At 36.9% G+C, this 20,908-nt stretch overlaps 1 protein-coding gene across 1 annotated transcript in view; it reads right to left on the bottom strand.

The window, feature by feature from the left end:
- Window positions 1–6,750: 6,750 nt before the first annotated feature.
- Window positions 6,751–20,908, bottom strand: part of LOC140140962 (glutamate receptor ionotropic, kainate 2-like) — a 200,583-nt gene continuing 186,425 nt past the window's right edge. Inside the window, exons 10-15 of the mRNA XM_072162729.1 lie at window positions 17,495–17,707; window positions 16,279–16,629; window positions 15,140–15,349; window positions 13,409–13,637; window positions 13,040–13,293; window positions 6,751–11,099 (exon numbers count right to left, since the gene is read on the bottom strand). Of these exons, the coding sequence (XP_072018830.1) occupies window positions 10,935–11,099; window positions 13,040–13,293; window positions 13,409–13,637; window positions 15,140–15,349; window positions 16,279–16,629; window positions 17,495–17,707 (1,422 nt within the window). The 3' untranslated portion in view covers window positions 6,751–10,934. The remainder of the gene's footprint in view (window positions 11,100–13,039; window positions 13,294–13,408; window positions 13,638–15,139; window positions 15,350–16,278; window positions 16,630–17,494; window positions 17,708–20,908) is intronic.

Raw genomic sequence — 20,908 nt, 5'->3', positions numbered from 1 at the left:
TGTATATGGGGGGGGGGGGTATGTGTGTATGTATACGACACATGAAGTATGTATTCCTGTCGCGTGAATTATAATGCAACATTGTGTAATATGCTCCAGGACACATAGTTTTCACTGTCGTCAAAAGCTCACATCTTGTTTTAAATTCATGGTAATGGCCATACTGAACTCTTGAATATCGATGAAGCTGTGATAGAATCAGACATAAAAACCGAAAGGATTTAAATATTATATCTTGATATAAATGCGTTTCAATTGTTGTGAGTGAAATGGTACAAAAGTATGCAAGCGTATTGAGATTTTGATGCGTCTAATGCACGAGCCCCGTAAGGGGAGTGCATTAGACGCATCAACATTTCAGAACAAGTGCATTATTTTGTACAATTTCTCGAAAACAAGTAATACGCAGTCATCAACCTATTTCAAACACGAGATAAAAATCTCATGAATTTTGCTATTTTGATAACAAAAAATGTTGAAAGATGCGAGCAAATATAAATGCATCAATCCGCAAGAAATTAATACGCTCCTAGCATCTTTCTAACGTTTGCTCTGATTAGTTCTCGCTATCCGCGAGTGTATGAATATTTTTTAATCAAATGATACATCTGTACCAAATTGATATACTGTCAAATTGACGGTTATCAATTAGAATGATATACTTTACTATAGTTGCTTTTTCGAGTATTGCGAAAACATTATGCTTGGACTTCGGAATATCTTTCGGGACTGCGCCCAAGGTATATTACTCGGTTCCATAAGTAAAATGTTTAGATTTCCAATATACACTCAAAACAACTGATGCAAAGTCATTCACCTCTAATTCATAGACTCTTATATAGCAAAAACCAATCAGAGCAAGCGCTAGAAAAATGCAAACCATGCATTGATTGTGTATATATATATGCACGCGCGCGAGTAGTACTACACACAGTGCTTTTGGATGCGTTCATTTTTCTTGCGGGTTGATGCATTCATACTTACTTGTATTTTTCGACACTTTAGTGACAGTTTTGTTATAAGAAAATCATGGAATTTTTTTCTCGTGTAGGTTAATAAATGCGTATCACTTCTTACTCGGAAAATTGTACAGAATAATGCTCTTATACTGAGATGTTGATGCGTCTAATGCACTCTCCCTTTTGGGGCTCATGCATTAGACGCATCACATCTCAGTACACGTGCATTATTTTGTACAATTTCACTTCCAACAAGTGATACGCATTTATTTTATTAACCTATAGAGGCATGAATTGGTGATAATAATACACACAAATATGATATAAGTATTGTGCAGTGGTTTTATTATCAGACCGTTGATCCGTTCAAAAATCTGCCTTCACTTATTCACTAATACGAATTTGTAGATTTAATAATGTGTAAACTATTATTTTCTACAAAACCCATCTTACTTTGTTACCAATTACTACACTATAATAATGTCTTAATAGTTAATTTATATTACTGGTAAAATGTGAATTAAACTGTAAACCAATGTGTAGAATAGGTGCATCATCCACGCAAAGTTTTATCATACAGTGGAAATGGACTACCATATTTAAACTCTAAAATACATTAAATAACATATGAAAATAGAAATAAAACTATCCGAGTTGTATCCACGCGGTCAAATTTAACTCTAGCACCAAAATATTATAACTATTGAAACCCACATTGCTACGTGACTGTACCCAAACTAATCCACTATTTAACTCTAGAATGTAACCCGTATTCAGTATTCAGAGCTTATGAATTCACGTTTCTCTTTGATTTGCTTAATTTTGATAAAATTAATTTTATTTTAAAGGATACCAAAGTTTTGATTATTATTATTGGACTGTACTGGGACGATTTGATGCGAACCTTCCACAGTACTTGGCATACATGTTAGTAGACAACTCCAAGTCTTGTGCTAACATCAGATTTTGAGATGGCTCAATTAGCCTTTTCAAAGTATGGCGCACACAATATGAGGGCGGTCTTCATCTGTATAAAACCCGGTCAATTCAAAAGACTTGACCCCCTTCGTGCAGTGCCATCCTAATGCGTCTGTCATAACTTTATGAAAAGGCTAATGGGTATAGTAACCATAGTAGCACACTTCAGGAAGAACTCTCATTAGGAGCGACTTCAAAACTCTACTGTCGGTTGACCGGTGGTCGATGGTGGTTGAACCACGTTCCATTGTTTAAAACAATAGAAACTGTTCCAACCACACAAAACCGGCAGGCAACATGTGGTTTAGTTTTGAAGCCGTCCTTGAATGTTTTCTTTCCTGAAAATAATTCTGCAGTATTTATCTGGGATGAAATACTCCAGCCATCTGAATTAACATAACATTATAATGGTCGTACTATTTGGAATTACATGAATACATTTATAAAGCATCAAGATATTACGTAAGCCTCCAACATTTAAAGCCAACAAAAACTGTTAGCAAATACGATTTTTATGAAGTGGACTGTCTTGGTCGTAGATGGCGTAAATACTTAATGTCATCTTGAATCTCGAGGAGCGTGTAATCGATAATATTAAAAAGGCTTGAAAGGTTACAAATCTTAAATACTGGACACTACACCGTTTCTGAAATTAGCACTTTTCCCGAATAGTTTGGCTGGATGAGCCAGTGCGATGAGTAATTGTTAGACTAGAGTCTAGAAAATACTCGTTCGACTTTGGTTGCAATCCAAAACGGTCAAAAGATTATTGGACACATATGTGCAAAATCACCCATCCCGATACTGTTGCTAGTTCGTCACAAAATTTGCCCGAAGTATTTCAGTCGTCAACCCAGAGCGTTTACGATTGTATTCTTTCTTTACCTCACATCCACATATATTTACGTCATATATTTACGCCACCAACGTCCGAAACATGCCAATTACAACTAGTACAGACTTATTAATCACCTTATAATACTTGCGACTGAAGAAACAACTCACCATGCAGTAACGGTCCGCAGTTCGCTTAATGTATCAACTTTACATTCACTTTACATTAGCCTGTATGACAAGCCAATTGGGGCCGGAAATCTCGCAAAAATCTAGCAATACGTTGCGAAAACAACCAATAGATATTGCGTGCTCCACAAACATTGACTGTGTACGAGTTTGTCAAACAGCCAACATGAAATCACCATTTCTTATACTTTGTTCAACCTATGTTACAACCTATTCGGCTTTTGTTATTGTGCGCGCAATAAAAATAAACAATAGCATTAGTCACGGATTACGCAAAGCGCATTTACCAGCTATGCTGCGCGCAAATGCGTAAACGCCATGCTAGATCAATCCGCGATGTTATTAGTCTTTGCATCTATATGTTGAACAAAGTAGACCTATATTAGATCTGGTTATAACGGTTTCATATTATGCTCATAGTACCGCGACGGCAACGAATGGCTTGCTATTTGTTGTGCTTCATTTTGACCTCCAAAAACTATATTGGTACACTTTTGCACATATACTCGCATAATGCACATGTGTAGCGCTTCTTCTATTTATCGTTATGCAAATGAAAGACCAATTATTTTGGTAATAATAATTACAATAAAACTTTTTTAATGCTAAGATAGCAGCGTCCTTTGCTCGATGCAAGATTGTCAAAATTGGTTGTATAATTTTTTTAATTTTGCCTTTATATTCAAGTTCAACAAAATATATTCAATTTTATTATTAAACTAATTTGTTTACTTTATAATATAAACGCCATTCGAGTTCCCTCTTTCTCACAATTATCTTATTTTTTAAATTAAATCCGTTTTCCTCAACAGTTCGCAAAAGTACTATAATAAGATGAAATCCTATACGCCAATAATCAAATGAGTCCAATTTTGAACATGTTTAAAATGAATCATTTAAACTGGCATTGAAATTGGTAATAAAGTTATCTTTAGAGTAACACCGATCTCAAAATCTGATGTTTAAAGTGACGACTTGGAGTTATCCTTGTCATGTATGCCAAGTGAAATGGGCCTAAGGGTCAATAATATCTTATAATCTTACTTTTAAAAACGAAACAATTTATCTGAAGCAAAAAGCATGGCCGTATATTATATTGAGTCAATAGATCATTTTGGTATATCCCGAAAACCTTTTCGGTGTAACCTTACATACGTTAAATCGATGCGCACATCGATTGTTATTGGTGAGTAAATAATGTATCAGAGCTTGCTCGATGATCATGTCATTCCAATTTATAGCACTTTGAAATGATAAACAAATACATAGCACAGACGGCCAGAGCCTTTCAACCCAGACGAAAGATATCTTTTTAGCCAATTTCAATGCTTTTTTTTGTTATGTTTCATGCTTTTAGCGTTAAATAAGCAAAATATGGCGTTTTTGTACTGTTTACTTATTGACAAATTTGAGACGAAACTTTGTGTAATGTTGGAGGCTTTACGTTTTTCTTACTGTACAATACTTTTATATATATAGCATTTATACTTTTTTACTTGCAAATGCATAGTTTCATGCAATCATGCTTTTATATATGGATGGCCAAGCGGCTAAAACACGTCTAAGAATAGACGCATAACCTTGGACGTCCAAGATGTACTCTAATACGTCCAAGATGCACTCTATACGTCCAAAATGCACCCTAGGCGTCCAAGATGCACTCTAAACGTCCAAGATATAGTATAGACGTCCAAGGTGCACTCTAGATGCCGTATAGACGTCCAAGGTGCACTCTAGACGTTCAAGATGCACTCCAAATGTCCAAAATGCACTCTAACGTCCAAGATCTCAAGATGCACTCTTGGACGTCTAATATTTAAATTGACAAACCACAAGCCCAGCAATCACACACAACCAATCTTATTAAGCGTATTCAACTTTTAACCTCTTGGCCATTATACGGATGACCAAGATGCTAAAAATATGCCTTACTGTTGGAGTATACGCATACGCATATCGTATCTTGAACGTACAGAATTGCATCTTGGACGTCCAAGGCTAGGCGTATAATATTACACGTGTTAGCCATCCATATTTACACAGCACAACACTAAAGAATTCATGAGCTCCGAATGAAATGAGTATTTATATCACAACAACAACAACAACAACAATGGGATGCAGCATTAATGAACGGCGATTAGATGTCGATCATACATTAATATAGTGTTAATAAGTTAAAGCATAATGTCATGACGTATTGTAATATCTACGAGCTGAAGTGAGATGTCGATCATATATATTGTCGATCAAACGAAATAGTGTGATTATGACGTCATAAAAATAGATCAATCATGTTTATTCTAACACTCGTTTTATATAAACAATTATGCTCTATCACACTTTGTTAACAAATAATAACATTTGTGACACGATCTGATCCAGTCAGACCAAAGGAGCAAATGACCTTTTCGGTAATCCCATAAGCCTTTGCTAGTACACCTGAGATGTCGTCATTTGACGTCACGCCGACTTGCAATGCGCAGTAACTATGTTCGCTATGTGCGCATCGGCATGACACGTACTGGCGTCAAACGCCGACATCTCAGGTGTACTCGAAAAAGCTTATGGGATTTACCGAAAAGGTCAATTATGAATTTTAGATATAGACAACAATAGGGAGCAACAAACAATAAAATAAACTTTAAAAAAATCCCAAATATAATCTTCACAACCATGTATCCTCGGGATGCCAGGGTTTCAGGAAAATGTCAATTTTTGATATCGGCTCCTTCAGTCTGAATGGGTCTAATTATGCCACATTTACTTTTTCTGCATAGCCTCAGTGGTAACATGCACCTAGTAGTAAGTATAAAAAACCTCTCAACCGTACTAGAAAGTTTAATACAATATAACATTCCGAATTGTCTAATTATTTTAAACAGTCCGTTTTTTATAAAGAATGACAAGAATTAAAAACAACTAAACAGGCAAACCCCAAGTAGTTCGTATCCGCTAAAGAAATATTCTATTATGTTCCTTTTTTTTTGTATTTAAGGGTTTAATATAAAATGATACTGTTAAAATGGAGTGTCCTTTAATCTGTAAAATCGTAAAACTGAGGACAATTTTGTACAAGACATTGCCCACGTAATGTCGATATGACGTCATGATTTGTTTTTATATTAAATTAAGAACAATTTAATCCTACAAACATGCAATTTTCACCAAAGCCTTTAATAAAATATACAGGAAATTGTCTATTTAATCAAAACAACTCAGACTACAATTTAGAGACCATATCCATTAGAACAATTTTTCAAGAGAAAAACTAAAAATAAAATCATGGACTTTACCATAATGTCGTATGGTTGATTTCACCGCTCCTACCTACGATGTTACATGGACGGCCTCGACCGGATAATATGAGCGCAAATGACGGTTTTACGATTAGCAAAATTCACACTAGGATCCACAGCATGCTCATCTATCAGGGGAACAGTTCTTAAACCCCAGTACATCTGTACATTCATTGAATGACCTTTGAAGATTTGGGTACAAAAACTCATACTCTGCAACTTAAGGTCAAATTTTGCACTATGATTATGTAATTGGGGTTATTAGCATATGCCATTGGGATGAGGCTCTTGTGCTCCATAGTATCATTAAGGGCTATGCCTATACGAAAAATTTATTATATCGGTTAATGAACTGTTCAATAAGTAGTATACACTACATGTATGGACCACAAAGGCCTCATCCCAATGGCATAGTTCAATTACCTCAATTAAACAATCATATTTCAAAATTTGACCTCATGTTGCAGAGTTTTTGTACCCAAATTTTCAAAGGTCATTCAATGAATGTTCAAATGTATTGGGGTTAAAGAACTGCGCACTGGTGGATGAGTTTGTTGTGGATCCTAGTAATAGAGCATTCATGTGACTCTGATCCCATATTAATCATCATATAAGAAAATACATAACATTATGAGCAGGTGATGCTGTGATATAGAAGACAGGCATACCATTTTGTTATGACCTATATTAGGTGCAGCGGCTGTACCACGAGACTGGCAGAACATTTACATGAGCCGGTTACAAAATGTTCAAATTAACACAAAATGCAAAACACATGATAAAAAAGGCAGTGTAGATAAAATAGAAATGTAATTGAAAGCCCAACAAAATGTGCAAAGTAATTTTAGGGTGCAGGTATTGGGAAAGTAAAAAAAAATAGTTATAAGCATATTAATATGAGAAAAGTTTATGGAAACATGGATAAGTCCAGCTCAAAACCACAATTCCATCATCTAGAGTCATATAAACAGCAGCAATCCTAATAATTTATCCTATGTAGTAAAAGCTGCTATAAGATAGCATTTAGCACCAACAGAAGTATATCACACGATGCATGCACGATAACTACACGATGTATGCACGATGCATGCACGATAACTACACGATGTATGCACGATGAACACACGATATCACACGATGCATACAACATCGCACAATATCACACGATCAGTGCATGCACGATAACTACACGATATTACACGATGTATGTGCGATGAACACACGATATCACACAATGCATACAACATCACACGATGCATGCACGATGACTACACGATATCCCACGATACATGTACAATAACCCGATTAAATCTCACAATGCATGCTTGATAATCACATGACACCACACGATGCATTTTTGTAACTAAATATTTGAATTCAATCTTGCATCTCCTAAGGATTTTCTAAGGACCGGCTTTGAATGGACTTATTACGACTGGGCAATCGTGTTCGATACATGTAAGACTGTATTGCCGATCAACTCTAACTAATTGGTTGCCACAAGGATCGGGTTGGCAAACTTCTGACGACTAAAACAGTTTGAAACTTTACAGTTAACCTCCCGGTTAAACTATGTCAAATTCGCATCTGATCTACCAAGATGAAAATGTGACCAGATCTAATCTAATCAGTTTAAAGTTGGCAATAATGAAACTGAGATTGAGGCAAAAAAACAAATGTGAAAAAACAACCGTATACCACGCGGGGATTATATAAGAAATTCATGTACGTCCATTGTTATGAATGGACTAATATGCAGCTGCATGACATAAAAATAAAAAAGATCAAAGGCGAAAACGTACTGTTTCTTTTTTTAAGATTTGGTCAGCTGCATGTCATTGTAATACTTCTAAATCTATAAACTTAGCCTATTTAGCTACACAAAATTGATTTATCCCATTTTATTTCTTCATTCCTAGGAGTTGTCAAACTTCTAGCACAAATGTAAATTTGACAAAAATTGCTTGAACCCACCGCAAAATTAATTTAGGGAGGCCGATATCGGAGAATGGTCGAGGTTCAATACCCGTTAGCCTTTTCCCGACGCCCCAATTTATTATGGAATCTATTATAATGCGAATCATGTGACTCATATTTTATTATATTTTTAGAGTACCGTAAAAAAAAAGAAGTTTATACCGTTGTGGGATTGCACAGTAGTTTGCTGTTAGTGTTTAGGATTGTAATACCTCTACAATAACACTTTTAGGCTATTGTATATTGCTATTTTTCACATAATGACAATACAATATGACATTCACACAGGCTACTACATTTAGAGGGCATCTGATACATGAAATATATGTACACACGATAATAACACCTTTTTATATACATGCAACTATCAAACATTCAAAAATCAAGGAAGCATATTTTGGTATATAAAACATAATTGATAGAAGCAATGCTATAAATCAGTCGCTTCGGATAAGGTGACAATTCCTGTAATATTTCATAGTTATATAGATTATGCTTTTTTTCGTCTATAGAATTCAACCTGCAGTAGTTTTTCACTATGCTCGTTTGTTGTGTAATGTGTAAATGTTTACTCCAGTAGTGTTTTATAACATTACTATTTTTTGTCTTGGCGAGTGAGTGAGATTAACGTGTTGAGGCGTATTTAAACGCGTGACAGCGCATTGTACAAACGCACGAGATTTGAAGCTGCGTCCAATGAAATGGGTAATTACGTTCCTGACTCGCCGAGTGTAACTAGGAGCGATGTTCTCAGAGTACTTTATACTCATTTACCCTTGTATAATGGTAATTTGATGTTTATATTTTTGTTTTTAAGGGTTTTTAAAACATTATAACGAAACATACTTATACGTATGCTCTTGCACCAATATCCGAGCAATTTAGGCACAACATTTTTATTGGTCCTATAGCGCTATCGGTGCCCGAAGAAGTACCGATGGCACTTTTTTTCGTACCTTGAACATTTGTACAGTGCATTCGTGTTTTTTTTTTTATTTCATTGTAAAACAATAACACTATGCAACTGTTAATTATTATGCTTGATATAATTTATTACATCCCCAGGGAGTGATGTTAAGAGTCATCGGTACCTAACCGGGCACTGATAGTTCTATAGGACCAAATTGGACGTGGTGCCTTACTTAATCCAAGTCAAATATGCTTCAATACCAATAGGACATAAATATAACAAATAATGAATAAATAAATATATTATGCATGTGTCTATTACATTAAATGAATATAATGATACATTGATATCGTATCGAGTACTGGCTAAAATAAGGAACGCTCACACTATTTACAAAACGTTGAACATATAACAATTGATAATGTACATTTCCGCTTGGGGCAACATTTAAACTAAATCATCAAACGCTGTTGCGCATGCTCGATGCCACTGCTCAGTGGCATTATGTGACGTATTTCATGATCCAAGATAGAATATGAGCATACATCATCGGGGATGTAAAAATGGTCTTTCATACATATATCACCTAGAAGAATGCTAGTTACAACTATAGTAATTACATTACAGAGATTAAAAATACCAGTACAATTTATATTTATAATAATTACAATACATGTTTAAATAAGAATTATGAAAAAAAGATTGTTTCAGCTATGTTCGTATTTTTTAATATTATGGGAATCGAGACATGGGAGATCGTGATATTTGAAGAATTTCAGATTTTATGATGTATTGGTAGAACAAAAACTAATTAAAGAGATTAAATCTAGCATAGAGTTAGTAGAATCCCTTAATTGGACATCATTCATTAAGGGGACTGTACGTCAAATATGTCCGATACTGCAACATTAGTAAAATAGGCCTAAGCCAGGGACATTAAGATCGGCAAAATGTAAATGTACCGATGTACACCTCCTTTGCTTACCGCACTTGGCCTTGCGCATTGCAAACGCATTTTATGCCGAAACCTTTCCACATGACATCAAACATAGTGTTGTTGCCGTAAATGGCGTTTTTTCCATATATGTAACTTACGCAACGTTTGTAATTGTTGCTGCGTGTTTGAAGGTAATCATCTATTTGTGGAGAGTCAATCCGTATAATCTTAATAATTCCGAAAAAAAAGAAGAATAGTATTACCCAGTGCGTGTGGTAAATCAGCAATTGAATTGCCGGACAAGTTATTTACAAGCAAAAGCTTTACCTGTTGATGGATTCTACGGTACCCACGAACGATACCCACGAACGCTTCCCACGAACGCTTCCCACGAACGTTACCCACGAACGCTATCCGATCTGACGGTAAAGTGTGCGGGTGAATTTCGGTAATTGTTTAATCCTACGTTAAATTTCGAACAAGTCAGACCACAATAAACCCATGCCAAACAAGATGTACAATAACGCCGATACTACATTGTAGCTGAAACCAAACTAATTATTGCATTAACTAGTCAGCAATATTCATTTTTTCCATCAAAAATGAGACACATGAGAAAAACTTTCTTAACTATGAAAACTGGCATAAAAATGAATTCTGAAGCTGAAGAGTCAATCGCTTTTGCTGAAAAGTGAATTGCATGAATGCTCAGTTTGCGAAATCGACGTCGTTCTTACAAACTGAGCAAGCGTGCAGTTCTTCAAAACGTTCGAGAATAAATTTCAATGGCGAAAATGTTTCCTTTCTTATGCATGTGATTGCTTATCATAATAATATATATTATTCCACCATTAGTTGATAGTATCTGCCATGCCAAATGTTTGGCCATTTAGTCCACATGGATACGGGGCCGAGGGCATGAATTTATGGTCTGTTGATTCACGGATAAGCTTCCGCCTGTTCTTGCATCGACAAGCAAAGCGTATTTCTGCCATCATCTCCTCACACAAAGACTTCTGCAAGTAAATAATAGGAATAATGTATAGTTAAACTAGATTGATGGTTGGAAAAAGTAAACGACATCACAAAATATAATGCGATACAATCATATATACCAATCTCAAGCTCAAGGTTCGACCAAGTCTAAGGTCTTTTTTTTTTTTGATTCTGTTTTCTTTTTTGGTTACGGATCACATTATTATTATAACGGAAATGGGTGTTGACGAGAGAGGGCCTGCTTCAGTCACGCCGTTTCATTGGTTATATTTAAGCGGAGTGCAAGAGCCAGGTCAGTTCGGGGGCACTCGTAATTCACGGACGTTTCTGATTTCAAAGACGGGTCAGTGATTTCACATACGGGGAGTCTGTGATATCACATACGTCAAGTTCTGTTGACAGCTGGGCACTCGATGCAGCACATCGGAACAAAGCTGAGTGTATTAGAATATTAGAATAAGCTTTCCCATGTTTAGCAAATATATACCTGTGCAAAAATTATATATATCTGTGCAAATTCTGACAAATTGTCCCAGAACACACTTAGATTGCAATGGCCAAAATCAAATGTTTTGAAGTAAAAAAATCCCAAGAGTACCCAAGCCTGCGCTCTAATTCATGAGTTGAATAGTATAATTAGCAGGCACTCAACTTGAGGGCTATAGCTACAACCCTGATAAGGCCTATTCATAAAAGTATTCCCACTGCGCCGGCACATTCACCAAATTATTAATATCGTTTGCGACTGGGTTTTGAAACTAGGGAGTATGCGATTTATGAGACGTCTCTGAAATATGATACTGTTATGTGACATGACGCTTCAAGAGTATTTGATATCAGAGACGTACGTGAATTATGTGTGCCCCTGAACTGAGGTCGATGGGACCAGTCTGCCGTGGCCGGACGTCTGTTCGAGTCAGACCAAGCGTGGCCAGTCCGTCTGTAGCCTAGTCTTTGTCAAAGACTACTCGAGATTGAGGGGGTCACGAGCCGCGAGTCGCAAACCGCGATGCCCCACGAATAGCGAGCGTAGCGAATAGTTTATCTCCCTATGGATAATAGAGGTACACGGTCTGTAGCACAGACTATTTGTAGTCATGAGTATTAGTTGGCGACTAGTAAGCCTCTATCCCTCCGAGCGCATCCAAACCATCGCTCTCCGCTCCTGATTCCACCTCGATATCGGATCAGCGCAATAAATGTGTTGAGCATCATGTTCTACTCTTGGTGATTCATTTATCAACGTCATGTACGGAATGGCCCGTACACCTGCCGCCACTTAGGCCTTGACCGCTTGCTACCTTATACCGAGGGCCGGTTCCGCTACATTAGAGAGATTGCGATTTCCAAACGTAGCATCGAACGTACGTGGAATCTATTCAAAATCCCGTCACAGGAGAGTGATTTTGAATAGATTCCACGTACGTTCGATGCTATGTTTGGAAATCGCAATCTCTCTATTATGTTGGTAAATGCGCTAAATACTTTTATTTAAGTCTTGTGTTTCTTGTAAGTTATATAAATCTCTGACATGGAGAATAGAGTTAAAGAGTCGAGTCATGACTAGTACTTCAATAAAAAGCAGAATTCGACTCGACATGCACAAAGTAGATCCAATTATTACTGGAATTTTTACGACACGATTATAAACCAGCAAGCAAAAACAAAATCGTCGCTGTTTTGGCAAAAACTGCAATAGCTGTTAGGTGTTAAATATGTACAACATAGTATAATTGTATTGTACATATTTAACATATAGCAGCTATTGGAGACGAAGAATTGATTGCCAGAACAGCGTCGAAATGCTTTAAAAACTGGATGGGCGCGTGACTCTATACGTCATCCCCATCCCTTCGCTTCTAAGTGGAAACCCGAGATGCTAATGTTAGTCGGAATATATGGGTATACAACTGCCTGGGATAAAACTTGACATGGGGAAAACAAAATAATCTGTACTTACTCTTTCGGCACCAGCATTTTGTTTGGTTTTCCATATAAATTCACCGATTGCAACTATAACGCCCATCAGTAGACCTGCTATCAATACAATAAATATTCCACCGATATTTGCTAGTCCTAACTCATTAGCATTATCTTGGGAATCGTCAGTTGGACAGTGTCCTTTTCGCCACCATTTATTTTTTAAAGTCAACATTTCATCTTCTTCCTGAAGCTGTAAAATGGCGTCGGTGATTGGATCACGAATTGGATCTCCTGAAAGAATGGTAAAAAATGTCGTTGAACCATTGTATTCATAAACATTCAAAATTTGGTATACTAATGCTCGCTGTCTCTTCCCAATCTAAACAATTCCATGCTAATTTCTCACCTTGCCTCATTCCAATGCCGTATCCTCTTGAATTTAAAAGTCCTCCAATTTGTGTCAAATTTTTGCAGTGCTGCGATATTCTAAATTCTGCCATAGTTGACTCGATGAGAAGAGCATAATTTTTGGTATTTAACACTCTTACAACGCCATCCCCGTACGTGTCTACAAATACACTGGGTTTATTGGACATAAAATCCCACATTTTTTGATAGGTGTCAATCTTTGAGCGCTGAAAAAATAAACAAAATGAAAGAATAAGGAACAAACGAATGGAAGAAAGAAAGAACGAATGAAATACAAGCGTTATTCATAAGGAAGGCCCACCAACCAACCAAACAAACAAATAAACAAAAACATAGTCATGATTCATGAGTGCTCTTTGTCGCTCACCTTAGCACACGATACAGAAAAACCATATTAAGCAATAATATTATTTATGTTAGTATCATTGTTCTTCTGGAACAATCTTTCTATTGTTCTCCTCAGTACAAATCCAACTGTCTCCCGGTCAAGAGCTCCAAACATGCTCTGAGTATTAGGTTCAGTTAGAGTGTTAATTTTATCATTCCTCGCACCAGGAAATGTGCTGGGGAAAGAGCCTTTTCAGTGACTGTCCCAAGGTTTTGGAATGGCTTACCATCTACAATCAAGAATGCTATCAGTCTGGACTCATTTAAGTCATTGATCAAAACTGATTTATTTTCTTAATTTTTGCTGCCATTGCTTTTAGTATTTTTGAATTTTTGTGGTTTTCTTTTCTCTTGCGCCTTGAATCTTTGAAAGGCGCATATAAATAAAATACTTGTTGTTATGTTATGTTATGGAGCACTAACGTTTATTGTATTCAAGGAGCATTGTGCTCTCGAGGCACCTTTGATTATGGTACGCCTAGCACAAACTAATACTCTTGACACCATAAAATGTATCTTCTAGAGCATTGTTAAATTAAAAGTGGATGAGGAAGATGTTGTTAAAACTCAGTTTAATCATAAAGCTTCTGGAGCACTAAAACTAACCCGTGTTTATAGAGTTTGATTCTATTTTATGCACAGATGGGTTATCTAAATAATAACTCCAAAGAGCATACATTATACAAATATATACTGCCATGAGAGGTTCTGGTTAAAACTATGGGCCCGAGGTGAGATCAATAGTACTATTTTCCTGAGGGGCGTAGCCCCGAAGGAAAATAGTATTAATTGATCTCAACGAGGACCATAGTTTTAACCAGAACTTCGAATAAAGGCAGTATATATTTTTTGTATATACTTCATTAATATGTTCTTTGTTCATTGATTGGTTAAAAGAACATTATTTGACGTTTTGACTCTCCAGCTTCTATCCTGAGTGAACAGCACGACCAATATCCTGAGTGAACAGCACGACCAATTTAAGCACAACCTATATTTTGCCCTTCAAAAAAATCGAATAGGCTAAAATCGAGCTAACCAATTACAGCAGCGCGAAATCACGCTATGGCAGTTTCGGGTGCGTGAACTGTTCCGTCGCATCAAATGCGCGCACGCGGAAGGCATGGTCAAAAGTACTATTTACGGCTTGGAGGTACTATTTACGGCTCATCCGGGGCATTGCAAATACTATTTACGGCTTGGAGGTACTATTTACGGATAGGAGTACTGATGGTAGAACTATTTTTGGTCATGTGATCCACTTTTAACCAATCAATGAACAAGAATATATTAATGAAGTATATAATATGATTTAACTTACACTAAAAAATGTATATGTTGATCCACCACTTCTGGTGCCGTACTCAATTGCTGTCTGTGCAGCTAACTCATCGGCATTTTTGATAGGGGAGACCATCCTCTCTACTGTGAGAAAGGCGGCCAGATTAGCCGTATACGATGAGACGAGAATGAGAGAAAAGAACCACCAAAACCCACTCAGGACTCGTGTGGAAAAAGCTCTCGGGTTAACCTGTAATGGATAAAGTTTTCACATCAAAAAATACGGTACTGTGCAAACGTTGATATCCGTTTTCTTAAGAGGGAAGTAAAGGTCGAGAATTAAAATGAGCTATTACAATTAAAACCTATATTACCTATGTGGAAGATGTCAGAAATATCCACAAGAGAAGTATGAATTTCAAATGGAATGACACATAAGACAGCTCCATTTGAATTTCATACACCCTCAAAGGTAAGGTGAGTTTCAAACAGAGCTGGTTAATGTGTTAATTCCATTTAAAATTCGTGATATTCCCCTGGTGAAGATAAAAATTGGAATTTACATGGATTAAACGGAGAACTAAAAAAACGCGCCGTCTGTCCCAACCGAAAAAAGCCCACAAAGACGTCGGACTACAGACCACTTGACATCATTGTTTATCAACAAAGGCGAGGGACTGGTCTATCGATATGCTTGAACGAACCACTACACTATTAAATGGCTTTCTTGTACTACAATATGGAATGTGGTGGGCGATTTAAAATAACCGTGACCTGGGCAAACTACGGTGCGTACGCACACTGCAGGGCAAAGAGCAATGGAAATTGCCATAATTCGTGCGGCGGACAATGACGTCACATGTTAAGTGGTCTACAGAATGTCCGTAAAGTGGTTAAGGATGGTCCAGCTGTAAGAGTCTATCAATAATATTTGTGAATGTAAAGTGCTGCATACAGTTTTTATTGGGCTATTCCAGTTGAAATCCATACACCCCGTATAGGAGACACGACTTTAAACTTCCACACAAGGAGTGTGAATTTCAAATAGGGTTACCTGAATAGGTGACTTCCATTAAAATCTCTAAAATCCCTGTGTGGGATATTAAGGTCATGTCTTCCGTAGGGGTGTATGGATTTCAAATGGAATAGCCCATTGTGAGAACAGTTACATATCCTTACCTCCGAACCTTGTTGCATCAAACCGCCGAAGGCAAACCAGAGACAACTTAAAAGATTAAATTGATTCTCGACTCCATCATACTCAGGATTGCAAGGATGTTCATTGTACCACTCATAAGGGCTGAACCGTGCTAGAAGAAACAGCGTTAAACTAACAACTACGTAGGCCATGACTACGTACATCCAGATATCAAAAGACAGTGGATTTAAGAAGGAGAATACGCCTGGATTCTGAGGTTCTGGTACTCTATATAGAATTGTTATACCCAAGTGCATGTAGGGCTTGGAAAAGTCTATCACTTGTTCACGGACAAAGGTTATAGTTAACGGCGCAACGGCAATATCCGCTTCCTGTATGTGATGGAAGAGAACATCAAAGTATTTAGCACTACTCGTAAAATATAATGTAAACTCTAAGGTCCGTATGCACAAAACAAGTTAAACCAGGTCTAACTCTAGACTTGGTCTAACTATGGAGGTTAGAGGGAGGGACCCTTTAATCTTTTCTTTTCCGCCTTTACTCTTAGTCCACCCCAAAATTAACTACAGTCATCCAATATTAAGCTATATGTATTTGCCCTTAACAGGATCTAAAATAATAAAGAATAAGGTATGTAAATACCAAGGTCCGTATGCACAAACGAGTTAGACCGGGTCTTAAGTTAGACCTGGTCTAAATGGAATTTAGTTCCATCCGGAATGGTCCTTTACTATTATTTCCTTCCAATAGTAGCTAGCAAATTCTAAAGATTTAAATACCAAGTTCAAAAATAATACAAAATAACTTAAGAAAATGTAAAGGAAAATGTCCTTTCTACTGGTACTAAATTCCACTTAGACCAGGTCTAACTTTAGACCCGGTCTAACTCTTTTGTGCATACGGACCCAAAGGTTTCTTTTTAACTAGACTAATCTCCATAATTAGATCAGGTCTAAAGTTACACCTGGTCTAATTTGTCTTTGTGCATACGTACCTAAGTCTTACTTTCTAAACATTCTAAATTCATTCAGTTAAACCTGCACTTACATTAATGGAAATATGACACACAAAATTGTATAAAGGAATATTGAAATAATAATGGTATATTTAAATAAAGTAGAAGTGTTACGCGTTTGTTCTTAATATTGTTTTATTGATTCATTTGTTATTCATTTATTATTTACTTTACTATTCTATTGATTAAAAATTTGATGATAAATAAATCATATAACTTACATCATTCAAAATCTCGCCAACCATTCCATTCCATTTTCCAGTTTCGGCGTCCTTAGATCCATAATTACCATCTTTAACTATATGTATTTTGTATTTTATGCCCACTTTTTGGGCAATCTTTTCTAACATGTCTACGCAGAATCCCTCATATGCATCGTTGCCATGGAGAGTCTCACCGCTATCCGTTTCTCGTTTCATGATGTACGGTGGCTCCTTGAATTAGAAGAAATGGAATATTTTCCATATTTCAGAGTTTGAATAACGTTATTTAAATAACAACAAAGAAACTCACAAAGCACAATAAAGAACAAAACAACATGCTTTACAAGAATTCATTTTAATTGAGTATTTATCTATTTTTTTATATTCCATTTTCATAGTAACAAAACAGTCTTACAAGGGGTACTAGCACAAACATCGGGTTGAAGGGTTGTATTCCCATGGACACTGCGGGCCAAATTATCGCACTCTAAGAACTTTTGATTGGTTATTTAAACAGATAAAGAGGAGTATTTCATGTATTAAGCCAATCAGAGATAAGGTAAGAACAGTCAGTAGGGTTAAAGGGGTATAAAGCTTAAAATAGCTACGAGATCTAAAAGCTCTATTTTGATTGGTTGCACAAAACATTATATCATGTAATTAACAAATCGGGGGCACTGTAAAAAGGTAGTAGTGACCATGGGGTTAAATAAGCAAATTAAAACTAAAAGAAAAGGATTGTCGCAGGAGAAAAAGGATGACAAAACAATTATGATGATGATGTAAAAAATAAACAAAAACAATAAAACAGAAAGGTGCACAAAAGTCAAATAAAGACTGAGGACAAACATGTTAACGAAGACGTTGCTGGCGTGTTTTCTGAGAAAATGACCAAGATATTATCACAGTTTAAAGATGAGATGAAATATGATATCGGATCTATTTCGTCCATACAAGGTCCAAGGTATGAATTCAGCCGCAGCGTAAGCCGTGTTAGTGCAAAATAACTTGCAGTTTGTAACGTAGTTTTAAGTTATGAAGAATGCATTATGGTAAGGAAGCGCCATGTTGGTTGATTGCGACATAGCGTCGGCCGCATCACATACTGACTGACATATTTGCAAAATACGCATTTCGAGAAAATCGAATTTGAAAATTTAGCGATTTTTACTTGCTGCATAATCGTGATTAAAACATTATTTTCCGACGATTAAAACCTGGTTAAAAGTTATGCAAATAAACCATATTTTCTATCTTATTCACTTATCACTGTTAGAGCATAACTTGTTGTGCAAATACGTCACTATGTGAAACAGTTGTACAAATAGTACAAAAAGTGAGATTATACTTTGCGTAACCCGGAAATAACTCTGCTAGAGGTCAATGAACTTAGTAGAGGGGTCAAACCTCAAACTTGCTTTAATCATGTAACCTATACCAACGTAGTTCTTTAGTCATAAGGATCCAGAAAATGTATAGTTTCGAGTTATTACCAAGAAGGTCAAAGGTCAACTTTTGACCACTACAGGGGTTCAATAACATAAAATACTCCGATTTTGATGAAAGAGGTGTGAAAATGTTCGTTTTGATAGAACAATTACAATAAAGAATACGTTGCACTATTTAGGAAGAATCATTACCTAGGTAACGCGGCTAGGTCAACATGTTTCCTTACCTTGAAACAAATTCATCAGGTTTGGTAATCAACAATTAAAGAGAGTTTTTCTTTTGTCAAAACCAATTTGAAGAAAACTTTTTTTTTTCTTGCTGACAGTTTCGTCAGTGGAGGCGGAGAAAGGAAGTCAACAAAAGTATACAAGGTCAAAGAGGAAAGAATCAGAGAGCCAATTTAAGAACTCAGCCATAAGCGATCACGTAGCCAGGGCTAATCATATTATCAACTGGGGGAGACCAAAATCTTAGAGAGGGAGAGTGATAGGAAAGCCAGATGGATTAAAGAATCAATACAGATCAGAAAGAGGGGGCGAGGAGTAATGAACAGAGACGAGGGGGTCTACAATCTTAGTCACGTGTATGATCCACTTCTGAAGGCTGCTAGCAAGACTAACACCGGAAGTGACATAACTTCCCGCCAGTCATCAGCTGTTGGATCATCACAACAACACCAAGCTTTGATAAAGTCAGTGGCTCACTGACAAAACTGTCAGCAAGAAAAACTAGTAAGTTTTCTTCAAATTGGTTTTGACAAAAGAAAAACTCTCTTTAAACGTTTCCTTACCAAATTACCACTACAAAATATGTTGACCTATTTTGCTGTGTTACACCATTGCTGCCATCGGGCATTTGTTTGATTGGAGTTAAAAAGTGCAATGCTTCCACTATATTGCATTCTCTATATCAAAACGAACATGTTTTGCAAAGTCAACCCAATATTTGTTAGTGTCCAGCCACACACTAACACGCACCCCCCCCCACATATACCCCACAAATAATGCACACACAAACTATACACACTGCACATATCCCACACACCCCGCCACACACCCCACACATTCAAAGGACCTGAAAAATTTCCTTTGTTTGTCGGGGTGTTGTTATGCCGAGGCCTTTGGAAATTCGGCGATACCCAAATAATCCTCACAAGGTTAACGCGCAGAGGACGCGTAGTTATAGAAGAGGTATGATTTTCAGAGGATCTACGCTGCGAGGATCTGTGTGTATAATAAGTACGTCGGTGTCATCACCCGGATAGGGGGGTGCACTTTAATATTAAATGGATATAGGTGTAAGGCTGACACTTTCACAGTAAGGGGCATTCGGTGAGAGCAAAATATAAAAAATATTTTGGGGTCAAATGGGGTCATTTGGGGTCATTCAATTATAATGGGGTCATTTGGCAAAAATGTGCAACATATTGGGGTCATGGGTGACAGACGGACCGTTTGGATCAAACATTGTGTAAGAATATAACTTTGTTTTTAAATGGGGTCTTTGGATAAGAGCCTCGAAAATTGAATTTCTAGATGGCTTCAAATGGCTTTGTTATTCCAAAAAAAGTAACAAAATCGGTGATAGATGACTCGTTGCTGTTATAATAAAGCCATTAAGGGTCTTTGGGTGGCAGATCGAAAGGGACAATAAGGGGTCTTCACTCTTCACCGTGTTTGGGTGACAGATGTGATCATACAAATATGGGGTCTTTGGGTGACAGCGGTACCGGAAAAGGGGGTCTTAATGGCCTTACATACTCGTCACCTCTAAAGTGGGAGTGCCCCCGGCGGTCATCTTCTTGTTATGTTTGCATTTTGTCGTACGCATGTCATCGAAAGTAATATTAAAAATGCACATCCCTGCCCTGCACAACAAAGGTATCACGCCCACAGGCGAACATACTGGTTACATACACGCCCATAAACAGAACCCCTACAAACAATTAACAATGGATCCAGTATCTGAACTCTAAATTAAAGA

The sequence above is a fragment of the Amphiura filiformis genome, chromosome 19 (genome assembly GCF_039555335.1).
Source record: "Amphiura filiformis chromosome 19, Afil_fr2py, whole genome shotgun sequence".
NCBI classification, from domain to species: domain Eukaryota; kingdom Metazoa; phylum Echinodermata; class Ophiuroidea; order Amphilepidida; family Amphiuridae; genus Amphiura; species Amphiura filiformis.
This window is presented reverse-complemented; position numbering and strand designations above follow the sequence as displayed.